The sequence below is a fragment of the Limanda limanda genome, chromosome 19, assembly GCF_963576545.1.
Source record: "Limanda limanda chromosome 19, fLimLim1.1, whole genome shotgun sequence".
NCBI lineage: Eukaryota > Metazoa > Chordata > Actinopteri > Pleuronectiformes > Pleuronectidae > Limanda > Limanda limanda.
The window spans coordinates 22114900-22137938 of NC_083654.1; the positions used below are offsets into that span (position 1 = coordinate 22114900).

Below are 23039 nucleotides of genomic sequence, written 5' to 3' on the forward strand. Positions count from 1 at the left end.
CGGCCGGAGTTGGACAGAGCCACGGACGTGACGCCGGCGTTCAGGCTGCCGTCCTGGTAGTTGATCACCTCCTGGTCGGAGCGCAGGTCGTACATCTTGCAGGAGCAGTCGTCGGAGCCAGTGACGATGTTGTTTCCATTGGGGAAGAACTGAGGAGCGAGGGAGGAGGAGGAGAAGAAAGGATCTGTTTGGTTATAACTGATCATCATGTGATACGCGATCTGCTGCTGATGCCACCGGACACGAAATACAAGGGTTCGAGTTTCCATCGTCTCTCAGACTGATTCACCTGAGTTGTGTTTGAACCACGAGCAAACAATAGAAAGTTTAAAACACAAGTCGACCGGCTTCAGACTCAGGACTCGTTCACACCTGGTTCGCTTCAGAGCTTCAGACTCAGGACTCGTTCACACCTGGTGTGGTTCAGAGCTTCAGACTCAGGACTCGTTCACCCCTGGTGTGGTTCAGAGCTTCAGACTTAGGACTCGTTCACACCTGGTGTGGTTCAGAGCTTCAGACTCAGGACTCGTTCACCCGTGGTGTGGTTCAGAGCTTCAGACTCAGGACTCGTTCACACCTGGTTTGGTTCAGAGCTTCAGACTCAGGACTCGTTCACACCTGGTTTGGTTCAGAGCTTCAGACTCAGGACTCGTTCACCCCTGGTTCGGTTCAGAGCTTCAGACTCAGGACTCGTTCACCCCTGGTGTGGTTCAGAGCTTCAGACTCAGGACTCGTTCACACCTGGTGTGGTTCAGAGCTTCAGACTCAGGACTCGTTCACACCTGGTGTGGTTCAGAGCTTCAGACTCAGGACTCGTTCACACCTGGTTCAGTTCAGAGCTTCAGACTCAGGACTCGTTCACACCTGGTTCGGTTCAGAGCTTCAGACTCAGGACTCGTTCACACCTGGTGTGGTTCAGAGCTTCAGACTCAGGACTCGTTCACACCTGGTGTGGTTCAGAGCTTCAGACTCAGGACTCGTTCACACCTGGTTCAGTTCAGAGCTTCAGACTCAGGACTCGTTCACACCTGGTTCGGTTCAGAGCTTCAGACTCAGGACTCGTTCACACCTGGTGTGGTTCAGAGCTTCAGACTCAGGACTCGTTCACACCTGGTGTGGTTCAGAGCTTCAGACTCAGGACTCGTTCACCCCTGGTGTGGTTCAGAGCTTCAGACTCAGGACTCGTTCACACCTGGTTTGGTTCAGAGCTTCAGACTCAGGACTCGTTCACACCTGGTGTGGTTCAGAGCTTCAGACTCAGGACTCGTTCACACCTGGTGTGATTCAGAGCTTCAGACTCAGGACTCGTTCACACCTGGTGTGGTTCAGAGCTTCAGACTCAGGACTCGTTCACACCTGGTGTGGTTCAGAGCTTCAGACTCAGGACTCGTTCACACCTGGTGTGGTTCAGAGCTTCAGACTCAGGACTCGTTCACACCTGGTTCGGTTCAGAGCTTCAGACTCAGGACTCGTTCACACCTGGTTGGGTTCAGAGCTTCAGACTCAGGACTCGTTCACACCTGGTGTGGTTCAGAGCTTCAGACTCAGGACTCGTTCACACCTGGTTGGGTTCAGAGCTTCAGACTCAGGACTCGTTCACACCTGGTTCGGTCCAGAGCTTCAGACTCAGGACTCGTTCACACCTGGTGTGGTTCAGAGCTTCAGACTCAGGACTCGTTCACACCTGGTGTGGTTCAGAGCTTCAGACTCAGGACTCGTTCACACCTGGTTCGGTCCAGAGCTTCAGACTCAGGACTCGTTCACACCTGGTTCGGTTCAGAGCTTCAGACTCAGGACTCGTTCACCCTGGTGTGGTTCAGAGCTTCAGACTCAGGACTCGTTCACACCTGGTTGGGTTCAGAGCTTCAGACTCAGGACTCGTTCACCCTGGTGTGGTTCAGAGCTTCAGACTCAGGACTCGTTCACCCTGGTGTGGTTCAGAGCTTCAGACTCAGGACTCGTTCACACCTGGTTCGGTTCAGAGCTTCAGACTCTTCAGTTCAGTGTGAAGCTCTGAACATCAGGTGTGAACGGTTCCTCAGAGCAGAAGAGGAGTTCTGGGTCCGGATCAAACTGAACCAGGTTCTGATCCAGAGTGAAAACACTTTGTTGGAAAGTTTGGAGTTTTAGACCAATCACAGGAAGTAGAGACAGAATTATACAGTAGAAGAAGAAGAAGGAAATGAAGAGGCAGAAGAGGAAGAGGAAGAGGAAGAGGAAGAGGAAGAGGAAGAGGACAACACCCCAGACGCCCCTTTTAGTTGTTCTGTTGTTGTGTTGCTAACTTGACGACATCTCTGTTCACGTCCACAGACGCCAGTAGGACAGGATGAGTTGTTGAAGTTAAAGCTGCTCTCTGATCAGCTGTGTGTGTGTGAGTGTGTGTTGTTTGTGTGTGTGTGTCTGTGTGTGTGTGTGGTGTGTGTGTGGTGTGTGTGTGTGTGTGTGTGTGTGTCCTCACCTGGATGGCGTTGATGTCGCTGGTGTGTCCACTGAAGGTCTGCTTGCAGGTCCCTTCCCTCAGGTCCCACAGCTTGGCCAGGGAGTCGCAGGCTCCGGAGATGAAGGTGTTGTTGTCGGGGGACAGAGCCAGCGACATGCAGTCCCCGATGTGGTTGGTGAAGATGGTCTTCTGCTTCCCGGTCTCCAGGTCCCACAGGCAGCTGAGGGCCGGGCGGGGGGGGAGGAGGAGGACAGGCAGGAGACACTGGGTTGGGTCTGGTTCCAGATCAGCTCTAACTCTCACTGTTCACATGTGTTTCCTTCATTTAAACATTCTAGTTTTGAGTGAGTCTCTTCTGCACGATGTGTAACTGTGACTGGTTTTCTTTGTTCCTGGTTCAACATGTATCTCACCAGACGCTCTTAACATGTGTGTTAACATGTGTGTGTAGATCGGACGAATAAAATAAATTCACAAAGTTTATCGTCCGGTGGCGAAAAGCAAAAGGACGAACTCACCAGGTGGTGTCACCGGAGGCCGTCAGGATGTCAGAGTCGCTGAGGAAACGGCAGCAGGACAGGTAACCTGGGGGAGGAGGAGGAGGAGGAGGAGGAGGAGGAGGAGGAGGAGGAGGAGGAGGAGGAGGAGGAGGAGGAGGAGGAGGAGGAGGAGGAGGAGGAGACAGGTTAGCCTTTAGTCAGTGTCTTTATTCCACCCCCACACCTCTAGGATGTGTTAAATTAACACATTATATCATATCATATTATATTATACTGCATTACATTGCATATTGCAATATGACACTGTTCACTGTTTTGCATTTAGCATTTCACTTTTTACTTCACTTTTTATATTTTTTATATATTTTTATTCAGAAATGTTTATCTCAAAATAAATGTTACTTTGTATAAATATTGGTAAAAAGTGAGTAAATTAGAAGTAAACAGTGAGTAAATATATACTGGTTTCCTATTTTTTATTGCTCTCTATGCATGTTGTATTTATTGTGTTTTTATGTTTCTATGTTCATTGTTTGCACCAATAACCAGAGCAAATTCCTTGTATGTGTGAACGTTTCTGATTCTGATTCTGATCCGTCCGTCCCTCGTCAGCCTCGTCTTCCTCACCTGTGTGTGCGTCCAGCTCCCTGAGGGTCTTGGGGCTGGCGGCCTTGATGTTGACGACTGTGCAGAGGTTGTCCAGACCGCCGCTGGCCACCAGGTTCCCAGAGGGGGCGAACGCCACGCTCATCACCCAGGCCGACTTCAGAGGGACGGCGATCAGCTGCGGGGGGGGGAACCAGCTCAGCTCGTTAACTCTCTCATACGGGTTAACAACATTAAACACAAAGAACAACTTTAAAATCGTTCAATAATATAAGTTTGATTCCTGACAGGTTGAAAACGATTGTTGGAGGATGAGAAGCTGGGGACAGTTCACCAGTCCAACCAGTGATGTCACCAACCAGTGATGTCACCAGTGATGTCACCAGTAACTCAGTTAAACCATGAAGTTCAACATCAAGACGGATTGTTGCACCAGTGATGTTTAAGAACTATAAAGTAATATCTGGAAACTTGAAAACTCCAACTTTAAATTAAAAATTCTTAATTAAACCTTTTCAATCCAAGATCTCAATCTTGCATTTAAAGAATTCAAACGTAGAACTTCTAAACTTCAGACTAAACTTTTAAAATTAAAGATGGAATATAACAACTCTTCAATATGTGGTAGCATGACATCATTCGGAAGCTTTGTCATCACTGTTTGTTTTGCACACTTTGTGGGGACCAGTTGTACTTTGTGTGATAAACAGATTTTTTTAATACGATATAGAAACGTTTTCTCTGAGACGTGATGATTCACCTTGTTGCCGGTGAAGGTGTCCCAGACCAGCAGCTTCCCGTCCTGTGAGGCGCTGACCATTGACCTGCGACAGGAAACCAGACTCATCAAATATTCACACTTTGAAATGTTAAACGTAGATTTAACAAAACAACAACAACAACAACAACAAGGCTCCGATTGGGAAACTCCTCGAACATCATTTGATGAGTTAGCTTAAAAGTAAAGCTAATTCATCGCGCTTTACTTTTAGCTCCATAAGAGTAAAGCTAAGAGTTCTGGTTCGCCCCCTGGTGGCTGGCTGCAGTACAGGTCATAAACCGCGGCTCCTCCATGCTAGCAGATGGGACCAAACTCAAAAAATCTGTCTTTTGATCGAGTGTTTCTGATCAGTTTGGTTTTAATGTGTTATTTGCTGATATGAAACGGAGCCGCGGCGTCGTGATCGACAGCTGAGACGACCCGGGCACAAGATGGCGGCCCCTCCTCACCTGGAGTCAGCTGACCAGTGCATGGAGTAGATTTTGGCCAGGTGACCCTTGAGCGTCTTCCTGAGCTTCAGCTGGATTCGGCCCACGGAGTCGACGCCCCCTGCTGCTGCGCTCATGCTGCCATCGTTCACAGCCTTACGGGCCGCCTGGGGGGGGGAGAGGAAGTTTAACTTTCTGTTTGAGTTTTATTATTCTATCTTTGTTTACGTGTCTTTAAGTTTCCTTGTTGCCTAATATAGATTCATCTTAACTTTACTTCACTTCCTGTTAGTATTGTTCTGAGCCAGATGGGGCAGATGAGTGTGTAGTTGTATTATTTATCTTAATTTACCACTTTGTGTTACATTCGTCGTATGGAAAGTGATGTACAAATACATTGTGATTGATTCATTGATGTTTTGTTCTTGGTGGAACATTCAACAGTTTTAACATTGAACTCCTGTTTCCTGTGATCAGGCCTCTTGACGCCTTCATATCTGTTAATAACCCGAATCGGGGATGTAACGTTTCACCTGCAGGAGGCGCTCACCTCAATCTGTGTACGGAGGCCATCGCACTCCTTCTTTAGGGCATCCATTTCAGCTTTCTCAGCTGCCATGGCGACGGTTGCTAAGGGATGTTACTGACGGAAAACGAAGCTGCGAATCTAGAATGAGAGAAAAGATGGAAATGGAGGAAACGATCGGTTAATTGGCGCCCCTGGTGGACAGTCTCTGCACCAACAGGAGGTTGGACGGGTCCCAGGGATGTGTGTTGTTCCAGTTTGTCTTTAAGACGACTTGAGTCCTCGTGTGCGACCCTGACAGGACACGACTCCACCCTGAGATCAGCTCTGAACATCAGTGACCCTGACACCTTGATCCTGATCGCTCACTGACATCGTGTCTCGGGCAAAGATTAGACACGTACCTGACGCCTGTAATCCTGCAGGGTTGTAACACTGTTAGCTCTGAAACTGGTGTGACGTGAAGGTGTGAAGGGAGGAGATGGAGGGATGAGACGCTCTGCATGGACAGGAAGTGAATTGGATGAATTGGACGGATGCAGGAAAGGAATTAAGCTACAGGAAATGAGAAAGGGAAGAAGTTAGGAAAGAAGAAAGGAAGGAAGTGACAAAGGAAGCTAAAGCTAATCAATACTTTATCGTATAAGTTTAAAATATGGGCAGTGTAAGAGTCCCTGGACGTTATCTGTACATTTCTGAACGCTGCTGAGTTTTTATGCTCAATAAACATTAAAATAATCAGAAAATCCAAAACCTCTTTTAGTTTCCATGAACTGTCTCGTGTTCTTTCATTCAAGGTGTTGCACGATCATCTTCGGTGTCGGCTGTACGAAGCCTTATTGTTATTTGTTAAACGTTATTCTTGGTGTAAACTATTTTATCCTAAATATTTGTACAAGGTCAAAGTGAAGCAGCAGCTTGTCAGAAGCTTCCGTTGTCCTTCCACCTGTTGGTTGGTTTCCCTGCGTGCTGTCGCTGAATGGGCCTAATGCTCAGTAAGAGGATGCTGACGTCGGACCAATTTAACACCAATTACCTGCCAGCACAACTCTGCCCATTGCCAAGGAACTTTGTTTAATGCTAATCGACGGTAATCAGGAGAGTTCACCGGGCGTCACGTGATGTTCAGACAGAACCAGGTTCCTTTATCAAAGATGCACGATGGAAAAAATGCAAAGAAGAGAACAAGGAGCTTCAACCACCTGTTGTTTAAAATCCCGTTGCAACACGAATACGAGATGCAACATGGAAACAAGTCGGGGAAAACATTACAAACCTTTGCAGGACGTGATTTGATATCGTTTTAAAATACTTAATTTTGGAGTTTGAGCTGCTTATACACTTGATGCGTGATGCTTGATTAGAAGGAATCTTTGAGAGGGGAAACTTGAGGCTGCACAGGATCCAGAGCACAGGTGAAGGTTTAGGATGTGGCCTTCGTGCAGGAACCTGTGGCAGGGTCAAGGGTCAAGGGTTCAGGGGGCAGGCTGCATGGTGCAGGGTGGAGGGTGGAGGGTGGAGGATACAGGAGGGCCAGGGGTGCGGATGGAGGTTTGGGACGGGCTGCTTCAGGCCTTTAAATCCCTGCAGGAGATCTTGAGGGAAGCTTTACCGCTCAAATCTCCTGTCATCCGATTACTGACTGCTCTTTACCTCGGGATCAGAGGGAGAGGGAGGGTGTGGACGCTCCAAACGTCAGGGAGCTCCTCCTCCACCGTCCCCTTCTCTCATGTGATGGGAAATGATGATGAGGCCTCTACATCTCCATGAACATCTCACTGTGAAAAGGGTTTTCCCAAAGCTGAAACATGTCTTGAAGTTTTCCCTCGCTAGAAACTTTGCAGTAGCAGCTTTGGAAACTCTGGAGGCAAACTGCCATGAAGCTGCTGGAGGTTCGGCCTCATGTGAAAGATCAGGCTGCAGCTTACTGCTGCTGCACCGGAAGCTCCAATCCTCTTTAGCAGCTTCCCTACTATCCAAAGATCACCTTCAGAGGGTTAAAGGAGTCATGACAGCCTCGGACAGGACCCATCAATCGTTCTATCGCATGCAAGGAACCAGTGTTTCAATATTTAGAGACTTAAGCAGAGTCTGTGTGCAAGAGGGAAGCTGCCTTCTCTGAAACAACTCAAGAGTGAAGGAGGAAAAAGTGTGTTTCTGCAAAATCACAGCAAATACAATTAGTTGTTTGCAGGCAGAAGATTCTACATAAGTTATTCATAAATTGCCGTTTTGCACATTGAAGTAAAAATCCTCCTGCTGGTTTTGAAATCTCACAACAAGAAAAAACTCACTCTCTTTCTTTGAACTCTTTCCGTTAACAAAGAAAAGATGCAACTCAGTGTTTCAACCAAATGATCCCGAGTGCAGAGGAAGCTCCGGAAGAGAAGAACAAGAGAAAAAGGAGAAACTCACCTTTTCCACTCACAACGTGGTTCCTCCTGTTCCTCTCAACCTGGTCCCAGACTCCTCCGGCTCCGGGTTCCCCCTTCAATGCTTTTTAGATCCCACAATCCCAGGGTGCACCACCTGCTCACTGGCTCCTCCGATGCTCTCGTAGCTTCTGCTGGTCAAAACTCTCTCTTTCTGTCTCCCTTCCTCCAGAGCGAAGAGCAGATGAGGATTGGAGGGGATGAAGGAGATAAGGGATGAAGGGATAAAGCTCAAAGATGGAAATAGAGAGGCAAGGAGAGAGAGAGAGAGAGAGAGAGAGAGAGAGAGAGAGAGAGAGAGAGAGAGAGAGGGAGAGAGAGAGAGAGAGAGAGAGACGGGGAGAGGGAGAGAGAGGGAGGAGAGAGACGGGGAGAGAGGAGGCAGGTAAACCGATTGGAGAAAGAAAATCAGGTTATGAGGTCAAAAGACAAGAGCAGGTGAAGAATGAAAGAAGGAGGCCGGAGGAGAAAGGGAACAGGTGGAGATGAAATGTGAGAATATAAGACAGTGAACGTGTGAGGGACAGACAGAAACATGGGAACTAAATATAAAAGAATACAAATCTGTCTTGTTTTATTGAGGCTTAGTGAGTTTAAGATGCAAATGAAACGTTTGAATACAGATAAATGAGGCTTCGTTGGTTTGAGAGGAATCTGCAGTGATTGCGTTTCCTTCTGTTCCTGCAGGTGAGCTGGCGCCTGATTGGTTGCATCGCAGCACATGTTCCCTCGTCTGGACGCAGCAGCAGCCGGGCTGGAGCGTCTGAGGTTGACAGAGGTGAATTGGTTTGTCAGAGCTAATGAGCTGAGCCCAGTTAATCAGGGTCTAATGGGATATCCGGGGACGGCCAATCTCGTTAGAGCATTAGAGCGGTTCAGCCGAAACGTGCGTCACACCTGAAACACGCCGAGGGCCGAGATGGAAAGTGGATCAAGAATCAGGATGCAGTGAGTTCTGCCTCCGAGTGAACCGGGGACGGACGCACGTGACCATCAGCTGCAGAACACAAGAGGTGAAAAGATGGAGGTGAAGTATGAGATCTTATTGTGGAAGGTTTGGAGATGATAGTTCCTCCAGATCTGGAGAGAGGAGGAGAAACAAGAGGAGGAACAGGAGGAGGAACAGGAGGAGAAGAGTGACACAGCACATGAGTGACGACACCAGGCGGAGCAGGGATTGGTCGACGATGAGAGATCATCCCCAGCCCCCCCCACCCCCCCGACATCCCATAATCTGCCCTCTTCTTCTATGAAAGGTGGGGACCTCCACTCAGACATGATGTCAATCAGAGGAGCAAGACGTGTTTTCAAATGATCAATGAAGAGCTTTAATAATCAGAATTATAACGATAGAACAAAGACTGAAGAGAGATGGACGACATGTCAGCTTCCAAAGCTGGAGCCAAAGCGTCCTAATCGCCCCCTGGTGGCTGGCAGCAGTACAGGTTATAGATAGATAAATCCTCATAATTCAGTTTGGGATATTTAGGCTTCGTTTCCAGCCTCTTGTCCACCGGTCAAAGCTTCACTCACTTCTCTTCAGGCTGCAACGTGAGTGGGTTCATTGGTTTATTCACTCCTGTGTCAGATGACTCACGGGGGGGGGGGGGGGAAACAGAAACTCCTCTACTGGCAAAGGGAAAGAGGTCGTTTCAAAACCCTGCGTAGACCCGTTAAATCGTTGTAAACGAGGAATAAGAGGTCAAAGGTCACTCGACACCCTCTTCACCCAGAGTTCCGTCTCCATCCATCTCAAGATTCAAGATTCAAGATTTTTTATTGTCAAATAAACAGAGATAACATGAAGTAGTCACTGTCAATGAAATGCTTGGGTCACACACTCTCTTTAAGCAATGCTCAGTAATTTCAACCCAAAAAAAAATTTAAAAAAAAATAAAATAGAAATAGTATAAAATAGAATAAAAAAGAATAAAATAGAATAACAATGAAATAGAATATCAAAAATTTAAAATAGAAAATAAAATATATACATCTAAATATATATCTGCATAGGACATGAGGACAGAGGACTCGTCCCTCTGTCCAGATGTTCAGACAGCTGGCAGATGTTCGGCTGCTCAGGTAACGCTGCCTGGTTTCAAGCTCTAAGCTCTGGCTCCGCCCCCTCCTGCTGAGATCATCGCTGGTGTTTGACGGACGCCTGCAGCCGCGACTTTCAGCGTAAGCCTCTCTGGTTTTAGCAGCAGGTTTTGGCTCAGGCCTCGGTGACATCATGCGTTCCAGAGCCTGGTGAGACCTGTCGGGTCCGTGTGCTGGTCCAACGCTCACAGGTGACACGCCTCCACGGTCCAGTAGCGCCCTGGAGCAAGGCACTGAACCACCTCCTGCTCACGCTCAGTCATACAAGAAGATCCAATACACATGTTCTCTCTGACTGATTTGCTGATTTGTAGGAGCTGGATTATTGGATCAATATAAACCTCAGAGAAAAGACTGGAATGTCTCTTTTGAACAGGTTTAAATTTCAGTTGTCATCTGCCCTGCAGGTGGCGCTGCTCAAGTCTGGGTTCGATCCACGGTGCCCACGTCCTTAACGTTTTCTGCTCGGTCACGAGGGTCGACCACACTCGGTCCTCTTGTTCCGATCACACGTACATGAAGGTCCGCATTGAGCTGCCGTTCAATTCCATTCCAGTAGGTGGCGGTAATGCGCAATAGACCTTTTTATCAAATGCAATGAATTCAAGAAGTTGGCCTCTGTTCTTTTCTTCATCAAAACCAGCGTCCACGTTCTTCCTCTTCTCTTTTTAGCAACCGATCCGAGAGAGAGCGCCACCTACTGGACTGGAAATGTGTTGAATAAAACAACATTGCAGTAGGGTTAGCTGAGCTGGAGACGTAGAAACACGTCCTTCAACCAGCACGACCATAGAGGACGTTTGTCTCTATGAGTTTACACTTGTCAGATAAACCAGACCTCTGTCGCCATGGTTACCTTAACAAATATATGAATAAAAGAAACAACGCTGACTTTTCGTTTCATCCGGCTCTTTAACTAACATCCCCTAACCTCAACCACTAGAGGTCGCCTTACAACAGTATTACACAATTATTATTATTAAACAAAATCATATTTATTTTTCTACCAGGACGATTAATAAGTAAATAAGCAATTCTGTGAGTCAAACTTCCCAGATCAAGTAATTTAAGTCTTTGTGGTATTAAGACGGTGAAGATAGATAGATAGATGGATGGATGGATGGATGGATGGATGGATGGATGGATGGATGGATGGATGGATGGATGGATGGATGGATGGATGGATGGATGGATGGATGGATGGATGGATGGATGGATGGATGGATGGACAGATAGATAGATAGATAGATTACTTTATTCATCCCCGAAGGGAAATTAAGTCGTCATAGCAGCCGGTATATTTGAATACAATAAAATACAATAGAATAAAATAAAAAATATTGAGGTAGAAAGAATAAAAACAGAAACACAAGATAAATAGGTAGATAAGGTGCAGTGGCAAGATGATGGTAATAGTACTGATGATATGATGGTAATGTTATTGTTAGACAGTATATAAAAATAGTACAGTATATATAGTATACTAATTATACCAATATAATAGCAGTATATTGTATAATGGCAGCAACAGTATATATAATAATAATAATAATAATAATAATAATAATAATAATAATAATAATAATAATAGTAATAGTAATATAATAATAATAATTATAACATGTACACATGTATAAATATGTGTATATAGACTTATGTATACAAAGAATATACAGAGTATGATATAATATATGATATATAGTAGAGGTATGAATATAAGTATTTGACTATACAATAGGTAATATAATATACTATGAGTGTAAGAATATGTAGACAGAATAAGCTGCTTTAGAATGAAGCACAAAACAAGTCAGTCTATGAATCTAAATATTGGGTGAACATGATTTAATATTCTGGTGAAAACACACATGAAAGAAAGAGGCGCAAGTACAGCAGATGGTTTTTAATGACTCAGCGACTCTTCTCCAGCGATCACCTGGAGTTCTCCTCTGAGATCTGGTTCCTCAGCGATCACCTGGAGTTCTCCTCTGAGATCTGGTTCCTCAGCGATCACCTGGAGTTCTCCTCTGAGATCTGGTTCCTCAGCGATCACCTGGAGTTCTCCTCTGAGATCTGGTTCCTCAGGGTTCAGGACGTTATGACAGCGAGCGAGTACCGAGCCGGGAGTTTCTCCTTCCTCCTCCGGGTAAGTCCTGGGCCTGTAATCCTAATGAAGTGTGACAGAAGAGGGCTAGCTGGCTTCCTGATAACTCCCTGTGGTAACGAGCTCAGGAGGGAATCAGCAGAACAACCCCCCCCTTCTCTACCTTTGACTTGTTGGGTCAGTGAAGCAGCAGGAAGTGGAGGAGAAGCTGTGGAACGAGGGTCCAGCAGATCAGAGAGGAACCGACCAGACGTCTCTGGAACGTGTGAAGAAGTTGTTTCTGATTCTGTGTTTTCTGTTTGATAAAAACCCTGAAGAAAGTAGATTTGTGCAAAGTAGAAATACTCAGATTACAAATAAACACAGATAGATTGTGTCTAATTATAATCCTGCATCGTGTTTCATGTAGTTAATTAGAAGATGAACTCTTTAAACTCATTAACACATATTAACTTTGCTTAAAACCCTGATTTAAACTTTTCAAAAAACTAAATAATTCACATGATGAATAAATGTAAATGAATGTGTTAGGGTTGAATATGCTTTTACTTTGAAAGGTCTACAACTGCAGCAGCAGGAAATCTGGAATCTCTATTTTGACTAAAGGTTGCTTGGTGGAGCAGCGCCACCTGCTGGCCAACAACAACATTACAGACAACAGTCAACTATCATGTTGAGCAAGGTTGTGTTTTTCATCCATTAAAAGATTAGAGGATAGTTTATCTTTCAGTATTGATTTATTTCTCAGTATTTCAGTATTTGTTCGACGATTACATTCACAGTTAGTGGCCACGTTTTTATGAAACTAGCAAATAAACATGAGAAAACAAATTGATTTTGACATTAAGCCTTAAACCTTTAAACACAAGCATGTTGATGGTGGTGATGATTTTAGGCACAGTTCCTGCAGAAGTGGAAAATGACGTCCTTTGTTTCACAAACTAGTAAAATCATTTGATTACTTTACTAGTTTAACTTCTAACTACCTGCTGACATTTTAGACTCAACTGCTTCACATTTCCTCTTCAGCCACACTTTTAATTAAAGTCCATTGTTTCAGGCAAAATCAACATCGGAATGTTTTCATATCAAAATAACGTGAATTAAAAGTTGAGGTTTTGAAAGAGAATTAAGAAAGTAAGAAATCTTTTGCTGCAGGTGTTTGTGAAACCCTGACGAGCCGCCTCAGTGTGGAACGCCCATCTCCTTCTCACAGATGAACGGCAGGTTCATGTGGCAGGGGGCGTCGTACCAGCTGCTCACGGCCACTCGCTCCAGCACCTCCGTCTTGATCATGTAGCCGCAGTCCTCGTTGTTGTGGTTGTTGGGTTCACCCTCCCCCCAGAAACTGGAGCGAGGACACACAACACAGTCACTTCATCCATAAACATTATTACTCTTTACTGTGGAATTATAAAGTTTCGATTTAAATTATAAAAAGTTGCACAGAAATGAATAAAGATACAATATTGGAGTAAATGTTAAATCATTGTGAAACAGCCGAGTCAGGACAAAGAGGAAGAGAAGGAACGAGAGGCCACAAGAGGGAGGACAAGAGATCAAGTAAACACAGAGGAGAGAAAACAGAAGATATCAGAGGTCGGAGGTCAGCTGCCTCCCTCCAGCTGTTCTCTAACATCTGTAGCTCTGTAACAGATCTGCAGCTCTGTGACCAGTCAATGTTTAACAGGGTCCGTGGGTCAGTCGTGTTTGTGTGTCTCAGATAAACTGGAGCCGGATAAACAGTTTGGGGCAAAAGTTCAGTCTTTTTTTAAATGGTCACAGATTCTGGTAAATTTGTCTTAAATCTCTTTCAACGCTCCTTCTGAAGTCTCTTCTTCCTTCTGCTCCTCTTTGCTCTTCAGGCCCTTTTGTTTATCACAGTTAACTTGTATCAAATAATAATAAAACAACATTCTAGTTGTAATTTCAGTGGATTCCCGTGAAAATGGAAAGAAGGGTTTCAAAGTGACGGACTCTCGGTTGAAATGGTTCTTGTGTCGTTGCAACACGAGGTTGAAGAGTTCTGTAAACAAGGTTGTTTTTTTTAAACCAGCTAGAGATAGAGTTTCTGTGTCAAGGCCAGAACCTCAGAGGACTCACTTTGAGGAAAAACTCAGATACAGAAATTCAGAGAAATCCACAAAGTTCTAAGTTCTTTGGACGAATGCAACAAGAAGCTCCAGCAGCACGTTGTTCAGAGGAGAAGAATCCTCTGAACAACCACAGCCACCAAGTCACTGAGTCAATCACAAGCTGCTGGATCCAGGAACCTACCCTCCGACCAGCGGAGACCCGTCCACCCATTTCCACTCATCCTCCGTCTCCTGGTCAGTGATCCCGAACCAGAAGGCGTTCCAGTGGCCTCTGGGCAGGAGATCCCACAGGAACGTCTGAGGAGGAACAAGCGTATTCGACAGGTTCGTCAGTGATTCACAGTTGATGTTGTGTTCGTGTTCTAACAGCAGCTGATGTGCTGTGACCAACCTGCTCCTCGGCCGAGTGGATGAAGGCCAGGTGAGCGCCTTGGATCTCGCAGTACTTCTGACTATCACGCCAATTCCTCTTCAGAACGGGGATGAGGTAACAGCTGTCGTTGAAGAGATGCCACCCGCGGGGGCAGACGATGGGGGGGGGCGCCGGCTCGGTGGGCTCGGGTTCAGGAGCTGAAGAAGGACACAGACGCAAACACACTGGGATTCATTCGGTCTTCTTGTCCGACAGTTTCATGACGTCTCCAGACAACGAAGAACCTACCAGGACCAAGAACCTGAAACAATTGACTTGTATCGTCATTACTCATTAATTCATTAAATTAGAAAACGTGTCAGTAAGATTCATTCGATCTCTGAGTCAAATACACGTCCATTTAAAAGGTTTGTACCCTTAGTGGCCATCATGACGGCCAGCTTGACCAGCAGCTCGTCGATCTGCACCTGCAGCTGCTTCTTCTCCTGCAGCAGACGGCTGATGGTGGCCGTCACAGTCGCCATGTCCATCTCCTGCGTCTGCTTCTGTGGCTCGGGGGCGACCTCACCGCCCTCCTGAGGTTTGTTTCTACCTGTGGGACCATGGACCAGAAAGAAGAGAGGGAATTCATCTGCAGCCCAAATATGACCTTTAAAATCTTTCAGGAACACGTGAGGAACACGTGAGGAACACGGGAGGAACACGTGAGGAACACGTGAGGAACACGTCAGAAACACGTGAGGAACACGTCAGAAACACGTGAGGAACACAATATAAGAAGTACACACACACATGCACACATGCACACGTGTACTAAACCCTTGTAACACACTATTGGCTAATATTCCATCAAATGTGTTGCAACGCTCCAACCACTAGATTCTCTTTTCCGGACTGAAAGTGTAAAGTCAGCAGTTGTGAATTCCTCCAATCTGAGCAGCTCGAGATCAGAAGAGCTGGAACATGAGCTGGAACATGTGCTACAACATGAGCTAGAACATGAGCTGGAACATGAGCTAGAACATGAGCTGGAACATGAGCTGGAACATGAGCTGGAACATGAGCTAGAACATGAGCTGGAACATGAGCTAGAACATGAGCTGGAACATGAGCTGGAACATGAGCTGGAACATGAGCTAGAACATGAGCTGGAACATGAGCTGGAACATGAGCTAGAACATGAGCTAGAACATGAGCTGGAACATGTGCTAGAACATGAGCTAGAACATGAGCTGGAACATGAGCTAGAACATGAGCTGGACCATGAGCTGGAACATGAGCTAGAACATGAGCTGGAACATGAGCTGGAACATGAGCTGGAACATGAGCTGGAACATGAACTAGAACATGAGCTGGAACATGTGTTAGAACATGAACTAGAACATGAGCTGGAACATGTGTTAGAACATGAGCTAGAACATGAGCTGGAACATGAGCTGGAACATGAGCTGGAACATGAGCTAGAACATGAGCTGGAACATGAGCTAGAACATGAGCTGGAACATGAGCTGGAACATGAGCTGGAACATGAGCTGGAACATGAGCTGGAGCATGAGCTGGAACATGAGCTGGAACATGAGCTGGAACATGAGCTGGAACATGAGCTAGAACATGAGCTGGAACATGAGCTGGACCATGAGCTGGAACATGAGCTGGAACATGAGCTAGAACATGAGCTGGAACATGAGCTAGAACATGAGCTGGAACATGAGCTAGAACATGAGCTACAACATGAGCTAGAACATGAGATAGAACATGAGCTAGAACATGAGCTGGAACATGAGCTAGAACATGAGCTGGAACATGAGCTGGAACATGAGCTAGAACATGAGCTAGAACATGAACTAGAACATGAGCTGGAACATGAGCTGGAACATGAGCTGGAACATGAGCTGGAACATGAACTGGAACATGAGCTAGAACATGAGCTGGAACATGAGCTGGAACATGAACTAGAACATGAGCTGGAACATGAGCTGGAACATGAGCTGGAACATGAGCTGGAACATGAGCTAGAACATGAGCTGGAACATGAGCTGGAACATGAGCTGGAACATGAGCTGGAACATGAGCTAGAACATGAGCTGGAACATGAGCTAGAACATGAGCTGGAAGATGAGCTGGAAGATGAGCTGGAACATGAGCTAGAACATGAGCTGGAACATGAGCTGGAACATGAGCTGGAACATGAGCTGGAACATGAGCTAGAACATGAGCTGGAACATGAGCTGGAACATGAGCTAGAACATGAGCTGGAACATGAGCTGGAACATGAGCTAGAACATGAGCTGGAACATGAGCTGGAACATGAGCTGGAACATGAGCTAGAACATGAGCTGGAACATGAGCTGGAACATGAGCTGGAACATGAGCTAGAACATGAGCTGGAACATGAGCTAGAACATGAGCTGGAACATGAGCTGGAACATGAGCTAGAACATGAGCTAGAACATGAGCTGGAACATGAGCTAGAACATGAGCTAGAACATGAGCTAGAACATGAGCTAGAACATGAGCTGGAACATGAGCTGGAACATGAGCTAGAACATGAGCTGGAACATGAGCTGGAACATGAGCTGGAACATGAGCTGGAACATGAGCTAGAACATGAGCTGGAACATGAGCTGGAACATGAGCTGGAACATGAGCTAGAACATGAGCTGGAACATGAGCTGGAACATGAGCTAGAACATGAGCTGGAACATGAGCTAGAACATGAGCTGGAACATGAGCTGGAACATGAGCTGGAACATGAGCTGGAACATGAGCTAGAACATGAGCTAGAACATGAGCTGGAACATGAGCTAGAACATGAGCTGGAACATGAGCTGGAACATGAGCTGGAACATGAGCTAGAACATGAGCTGGAACATGAGCTGGAACATGAGCTGGAACATGAGCTGGAACATGAGCTAGAACATGAGCTGGAACATGAGCTAGAACATGAGCTGGAACATGAGCTGGAACATGAGCTAGAACATGAGCTGGAACATGAGCTGGAACATGAGCTGGAACATGAGCTAGAACATGAGCTGGAACATGAGCTGGAACATGAGCTGGAACATGAGCTAGAACATGAGCTGGAACATGAGCTAGAACATGAGCTGGAACATGAGCTGGAACATGAGCTAGAACATGAGCTAGAACATGAGCTGGAACATGAGCTAGAACATGAGCTAGAACATGAGCTAGAACATGAGCTAGAACATGAGCTGGAACATGAGCTGGAACATGAGCTAGAACATGAGCTGGAACATGAGCTGGAACATGAGCTGGAACATGAGCTGGAACATGAGCTAGAACATGAGCTGGAACATGAGCTGGAACATGAGCTGGAACATGAGCTAGAACATGAGCTGGAACATGAGCTGGAACATGAGCTAGAACATGAGCTGGAACATGAGCTAGAACATGAGCTGGAACATGAGCTGGAACATGAGCTGGAACATGAGCTGGAACATGAGCTAGAACATGAGCTAGAACATGAGCTGGAACATGAGCTAGAACATGAGCTGGAACATGAGCTGGAACATGAGCTGGAACATGAGCTAGAACATGAGCTGGAACATGAGCTGGAACATGAGCTGGAACATGAGCTGGAACATGAGCTAGAACATGAGCTGGAACATGAGCTGGAACATGAGCTGGAACATGAGCTGGAACATGAGCTAGAACATGAGCTGGAACATGAGCTGGAACATGAGCTGGAACATGAGCTGGACCATGAGCTAGAACATGAGCTAGAACATGAGCTACAACATGAGCTAGAACATGAGCTGGAACATGAGCTAGAACATGAGCTAGACCATGAGCTGGAACATGAGCTGGAACATGAGCTGGAACTCGGGGACTCGGGGGTTCTCCTGATCTCTGAGGTGTGAACACACATGAGCCGGTTCACACCTCAGTCCCAGAACATCCACCTGAGGAGCATCACCTGACGTCCACTCACCCAGTGAAGCCGCGGCGACCATGGAGAACAGCATGATGGCGCAGAGCGTGGCCAGGCAGATGGTGGCGAGGCGGTAGGGCCCGGGGCCGCTCGGCCGGGGGGGCAGTCTGACCTGGGAGACTGAAAGGAGGGGGGGGGGGACAAATAATCCACAAAGTAAATATACAGCAGATGAGTCTCGTTCATTGATTCACACGATGTCCTCACAGAACCAGAGACGTCTGAGGAACCTCAGAGGAGCCGAGACCTTCTTCAGCTCAGCACTCCTCTGCTTCTCTACGATCATCTCACTAAGCCATCATAAAAGTGAGAATCACACATCTTTTCACATCTCGATGGAGGAATCCGAGGAGCTCTAACTGTCCTTTTGAATTTTGAAAAAACACAATTCCATAGCTTGTAGAACTCTGTATAAAGAATTCAACACTAATTGTCTTAAGAGTCTTAAGATTCAGGGACGTGTGTGAACCTCAAGGTTCTAACCATGTGAGGCAGAAATCACCAGGTTATACACAGATTCAGAATTATTATTATTATTATTATTATTATTATTATTATTATTATTATTATTAATAATAATAGTAGTAGCGGTTGTTGTCTGTCAGCTGTCTGTGTGGATTTATGGACACGTTTCCCCATGTGTGGACTGATAAGGATTATTTGACCTTATTCATTCGAGTTTATAACATTTAAAAAACAGAGTTGCTGCTTTTCATCTTCTCTGTGATTGGTTGATCTTGAGTTGGGCTTTAGGAGACTGGGAATATTAGTGATAAAAGACTAAAAAGGAGTAAAAGACTTGTAGATGTAAAATGAAAGTTCTGTACTTCTCTCCACTCTTTGGTGAACATGAGAGAGAAGGAGACGTGATGCAGCTGGAGAGAAGAAGCTCAACATCTGGATCTGATTCTTACCTTCCACATCTGTCCTGCGGTGCTGCTCGTCCTCGTCCTCGATCAGATGCGAGTGGATCCCGTCAAGGGCCACCGAGCCGGGGGGGGAGGTCGTCATCTCACCTGAGCTTCAGAGGAGAACCAGAGGAGAACCAGAGGAGAACCAGAGGAGAACCAGAGTCAGTGATGAAACTAAACTTCAGCAACTCTATTTATAACCAGAACCAAAAGTCAAGAGCCACAGAGTGACGCCACCGCACATCCGGGACTTGGTTTCAAAATAAAAGCCCTGATCATGATGAAGAACGGTTGGAAACATCTAAAGGTTCAGTGTGAATGAAACTGAAGATAAAATAATCCTGGAGATGTTTTCACATGTGTGTCTGATTTAAACTGTTTGAACTGTTCTCTTGACCCTAGAATGGTAATTATAATAAAAGATAGGAAAATAATAATAATAAATATAATAATAATAACAATCAATATAATAATATAACCTGGTACTTTTGCTGGTACAACTCAAGGCCCCACATGTTAACAGATGTGGTGACGTAGCCGTGCTGCTGCTGTCCTCCTCAGGTGAGACACCTGCAGGGACACTAGTCCACCAGCAGATGTCCCCACTAACCAGTAGTTTGACCCTGAAACTCAGCCACAGTTTAAATATTGAATCCCACGTGAAGATCTTCAGAGTGAAACTTCTCAGTTTCTCCACGAGCATCTGAACTCAACCGTCAGATGCACCTGGTGGAACGAAGACTTCATCACTGAAGACATGAAGACTTTCACATCGCAGAGGTTAGATACATACTCATGTCCTCAGATAACTCCTCATAAACATCATGTCCTCACTCCTCATATACATCATGTCCTCAGATACATCATGTCCTCAGATAACTCCTTATATACCATCATGTCCTCAGATAACTCCTCATATACATCATTTCCTCAGATAACTCCTCATAAACATCATGTCCTCACTCCTCATACACATCATGTCCTCAGATAACTCCTTATATACATCATTTCCTCAGATAACTCCTCATAGACATCATGTCCTCACTCCTCATATACATCATGTCCTCAGATAACTCCTCATAAACATCATGTCCTCACTCCTCATATAAATCATGTCCTCAGATAACTCCTCATAAACATCATGTCCTCACTCCTCATATACCATCATGTCCTCAGATAACTCCTCATAGACATCATGTCCTCACTCCTCATATACCATCATGTCCTCAGATAACTCCTCATATACATCATGTCCTCACTCCTCATACACATCATGTCCTCAGATAACTACTTATATACATCATGTCCTCACTCCTCATAAACATCATGTCCTCAGATAACTCCTCATAAACATCATGTCCTCACTCCTCATAAACATCATGTCCTCAGATAACTCCTCATATACATCATGTCCTCACTCCTCATACACATCATATCCTCAGATAACTACTTATATACATCATTTCCTCAGATAACTCCTCATAAACATCATGTCCTCAGATTACTCCTTATATACATAATTTCCTCAGATAACTCCTCATAGACATCATGTCCTCACTCCTCATATACCATCATGTCCTCAGATAACTCCTCATATACATCATGTCCTCACTCCTCATATACATCATGTCCTCACTCCTCATATACATCATGTCCTCACTCCTCATATACATCATGTCCTCACTCCTCATATACATCATGTCCTCAGATAACTCCTCATATACATAATTTCCTCAGATAACTCCTCATAAACATCATGTCCTCACTCCTCATATACATAATTTCCTCAGATAACTCCTCATAGACATCATGTCCTCACTCCTCATATACCATCATGTCCTCAGATAACTCCTCATATACATCATGTCCTCACTCCTCATAGACATCATGTCCTCAGATAACTCCTCATAGACATCATGTCCTCAGATAACTCCTCATATACCATCATGTCCTCAGATAACTCCTCATAAACATCATGTCCTCAGATTACTCCTTATATACATAATTTCCTCAGATAACTCCTCATAGACATCATGTCCTCACTCCTCATATACATCATGTCCTCAGATAACTCCTCATAAACATCATGTCCACAGATAACTGACATGATGGTTTATGAGGAGTTATCTGAGGATTTATACATATATATATGTATAATTTGGGTCGTTGTCGTGCTGAAAGGTGAAATTCCTCTTCAGCTTCATCTTTCTAACGGAAGCTTGAAGGTTTTGTGCCAAAACTGACTGGTATTTTTAAACTGTTCATAATTCCCTCCACCTTGACCCCGGTTCCATCTGAAGTAAAACAGCACCAAGAGCCTGATGCAGCCACCACCAGGCTTCACCACCAGGCTTCACCACCAGGCTTCACCACCAGGCTTCACCACCAGGCTTCACCACCAGGCTTCACCTCCAGGCTTCACCACCAGGCTTCACCACCAGGCTTCACCACCAGGCTTCACCACCAGGCTTCACCACCAGGCTTCACCACCAGGCTTCACTGTGGGCACCGGGTTCTTTGGGTGATGTGCAGTGTTGTTTTTGCGCCAAACAAACCTTTTGGAATTATGGCCAAAAAGTTCAACCTTGGTTTCATCAGACCATAACTAATTTTCCCAAATGCTTTTCGGAGACTTCATGTATGTTTTTGCTAAGTTTAGCAGGACTTGGATGTTTTTCCTGGTAAGAAAAGGCTTCCGTCTTGCCCCCCCACCCCAGAGCCCAAACACATGAAGAATACGGGAGATTCTTGTCACATGTAGTTCACAGCCAGAACTTGCCAGAAGTTCCTGCAGCTGCTTTAAAGTTGCTGTCGGCCTCTTGGAAGCCTCCTGACCAGTTGTCTTCTCGTCTTTTCATACATTTTTGAGGGACGTCCAGTTCTTGGTCATGTCATATTGTCTCCACTTGATGACGGCTGTCTTCACTGTGTTCCATGGTTTATCTAATACCCTTCTCCTGTCTGATACCTTTCAACAATGAGATCCCTCTGATGCTTGGGAAGCTCTCTGTGGACCGTGGCTCTTGCTGTAAGTTGCAACTTAGAGAAGGTCAGGAGAATCCTACTAGAACATCTGAACTTCACTTGGGATGAATCAGAGTCACTGTAAATGATGACAGGTGTGTACTGACTTCTATTTAACATGAGCTTGAATGTGATTGGTTCATTTTGAATACAGACTCATCCCCAGTTATAAGAGGTTGTGCACACTTATGCAACCTCATTATTTCAGTTTTTTATCTTTATTATTCCCTCTAAAAGATTTCAGTTTGTTTTTTCAATTGAATTGTTCACGTTAAAGGTGGAAAAAGTTCAGGCAGGATTTATCTTTGTCTCATTTGCTTACAACACAAAAAACTTGCATTTTAACAGGGGTGTGTAGACTTTTTATATCCACTGTATATCGTCCATATTTTTGGGATGTTTCTCTTGTGCTAATTGAAATGAACACAATATAAGTATTTAACTTATCCGAAGCAGCTTGTACCAGTTAAGATTTTCTTACTTTTCAAACTTTTTTATCTTTAGCACTGAAACCCGTCTGTTGCCACGGTTCAGCAGTGGTGCCCGTCTGTTGCCATGGCTACAGAGCTCAGAGAGGGAAGTGAAACACTGACGAGCGGTTTCATCCCAACTCTCAGCTTTTGTTTGACTTGTGTGTGTGTGTTTGTGTGTGTGTGTGTGTGTGTGTGTGTGTGTGTGTGTGTGTGTCCTCAGTGAAGTGTGAAGCGTCCAGCTGCAGCAGTCACTTCAGTTTCTGTTCACAAGGTTTTTGTACGGTGGTTTT

General features: G+C 45.3%; 2 protein-coding genes across 2 annotated transcripts in view; both read right to left on the minus strand.

Annotated features, from left to right (window-relative positions):
- Window positions 1–5377, minus strand: part of gnb3b (guanine nucleotide binding protein (G protein), beta polypeptide 3b) — a 5766-nt gene extending 389 nt beyond the window's left edge. Inside the window, exons 1-7 of the mRNA XM_061092358.1 lie at window positions 5309–5377; window positions 4780–4925; window positions 4310–4373; window positions 3571–3727; window positions 2962–3028; window positions 2462–2663; window positions 1–149 (exon numbers count right to left, since the gene is read on the minus strand). The exon at window positions 1–149 is cut by the window's left edge and continues 68 nt beyond it. Of these exons, the coding sequence (XP_060948341.1) occupies window positions 1–149; window positions 2462–2663; window positions 2962–3028; window positions 3571–3727; window positions 4310–4373; window positions 4780–4925; window positions 5309–5377 (854 nt within the window). The remainder of the gene's footprint in view (window positions 150–2461; window positions 2664–2961; window positions 3029–3570; window positions 3728–4309; window positions 4374–4779; window positions 4926–5308) is intronic.
- Window positions 5378–12638: 7261 nt separating this feature from the next.
- Window positions 12639–19438, minus strand: LOC133025646 (C-type lectin domain family 4 member M-like). Its single transcript, XM_061092366.1, has 6 exons — window positions 19256–19438; window positions 18342–18461; window positions 14805–14981; window positions 14408–14586; window positions 14198–14313; window positions 12639–13268 (listed from the first exon to the last, which is right to left on the minus strand). The coding sequence occupies exons 1-6, from the start codon at window positions 19350–19352 to the stop codon at window positions 13106–13108; spliced, it is 852 nt and encodes a 283-aa protein (XP_060948349.1). The 5' UTR covers window positions 19353–19438; the 3' UTR covers window positions 12639–13105.
- Window positions 19439–23039: the final 3601 nt, after the last annotated feature.

Bases quoted from the DNA above. Each gene is read 5' to 3' on its own strand.
- LOC133025646 (XM_061092366.1), bottom strand. From the start codon at position 19,352: ATGACGACCTCCCCCCCCGGCTCGGTGGCCCTTGACGGGATCCACTCG. The intron at 14,587-14,804 runs GTACAAACCTTT...GTCCTTCTTCAG, and splicing joins CGTCATGATGGCCACTAAGG to CTCCTGAACCCGAGCCCACC. The intron at 13,269-14,197 runs GTAGGTTCCTGG...TCCTCGCTCCAG, and splicing joins GGGTCTCCGCTGGTCGGAGG to TTTCTGGGGGGAGGGTGAAC.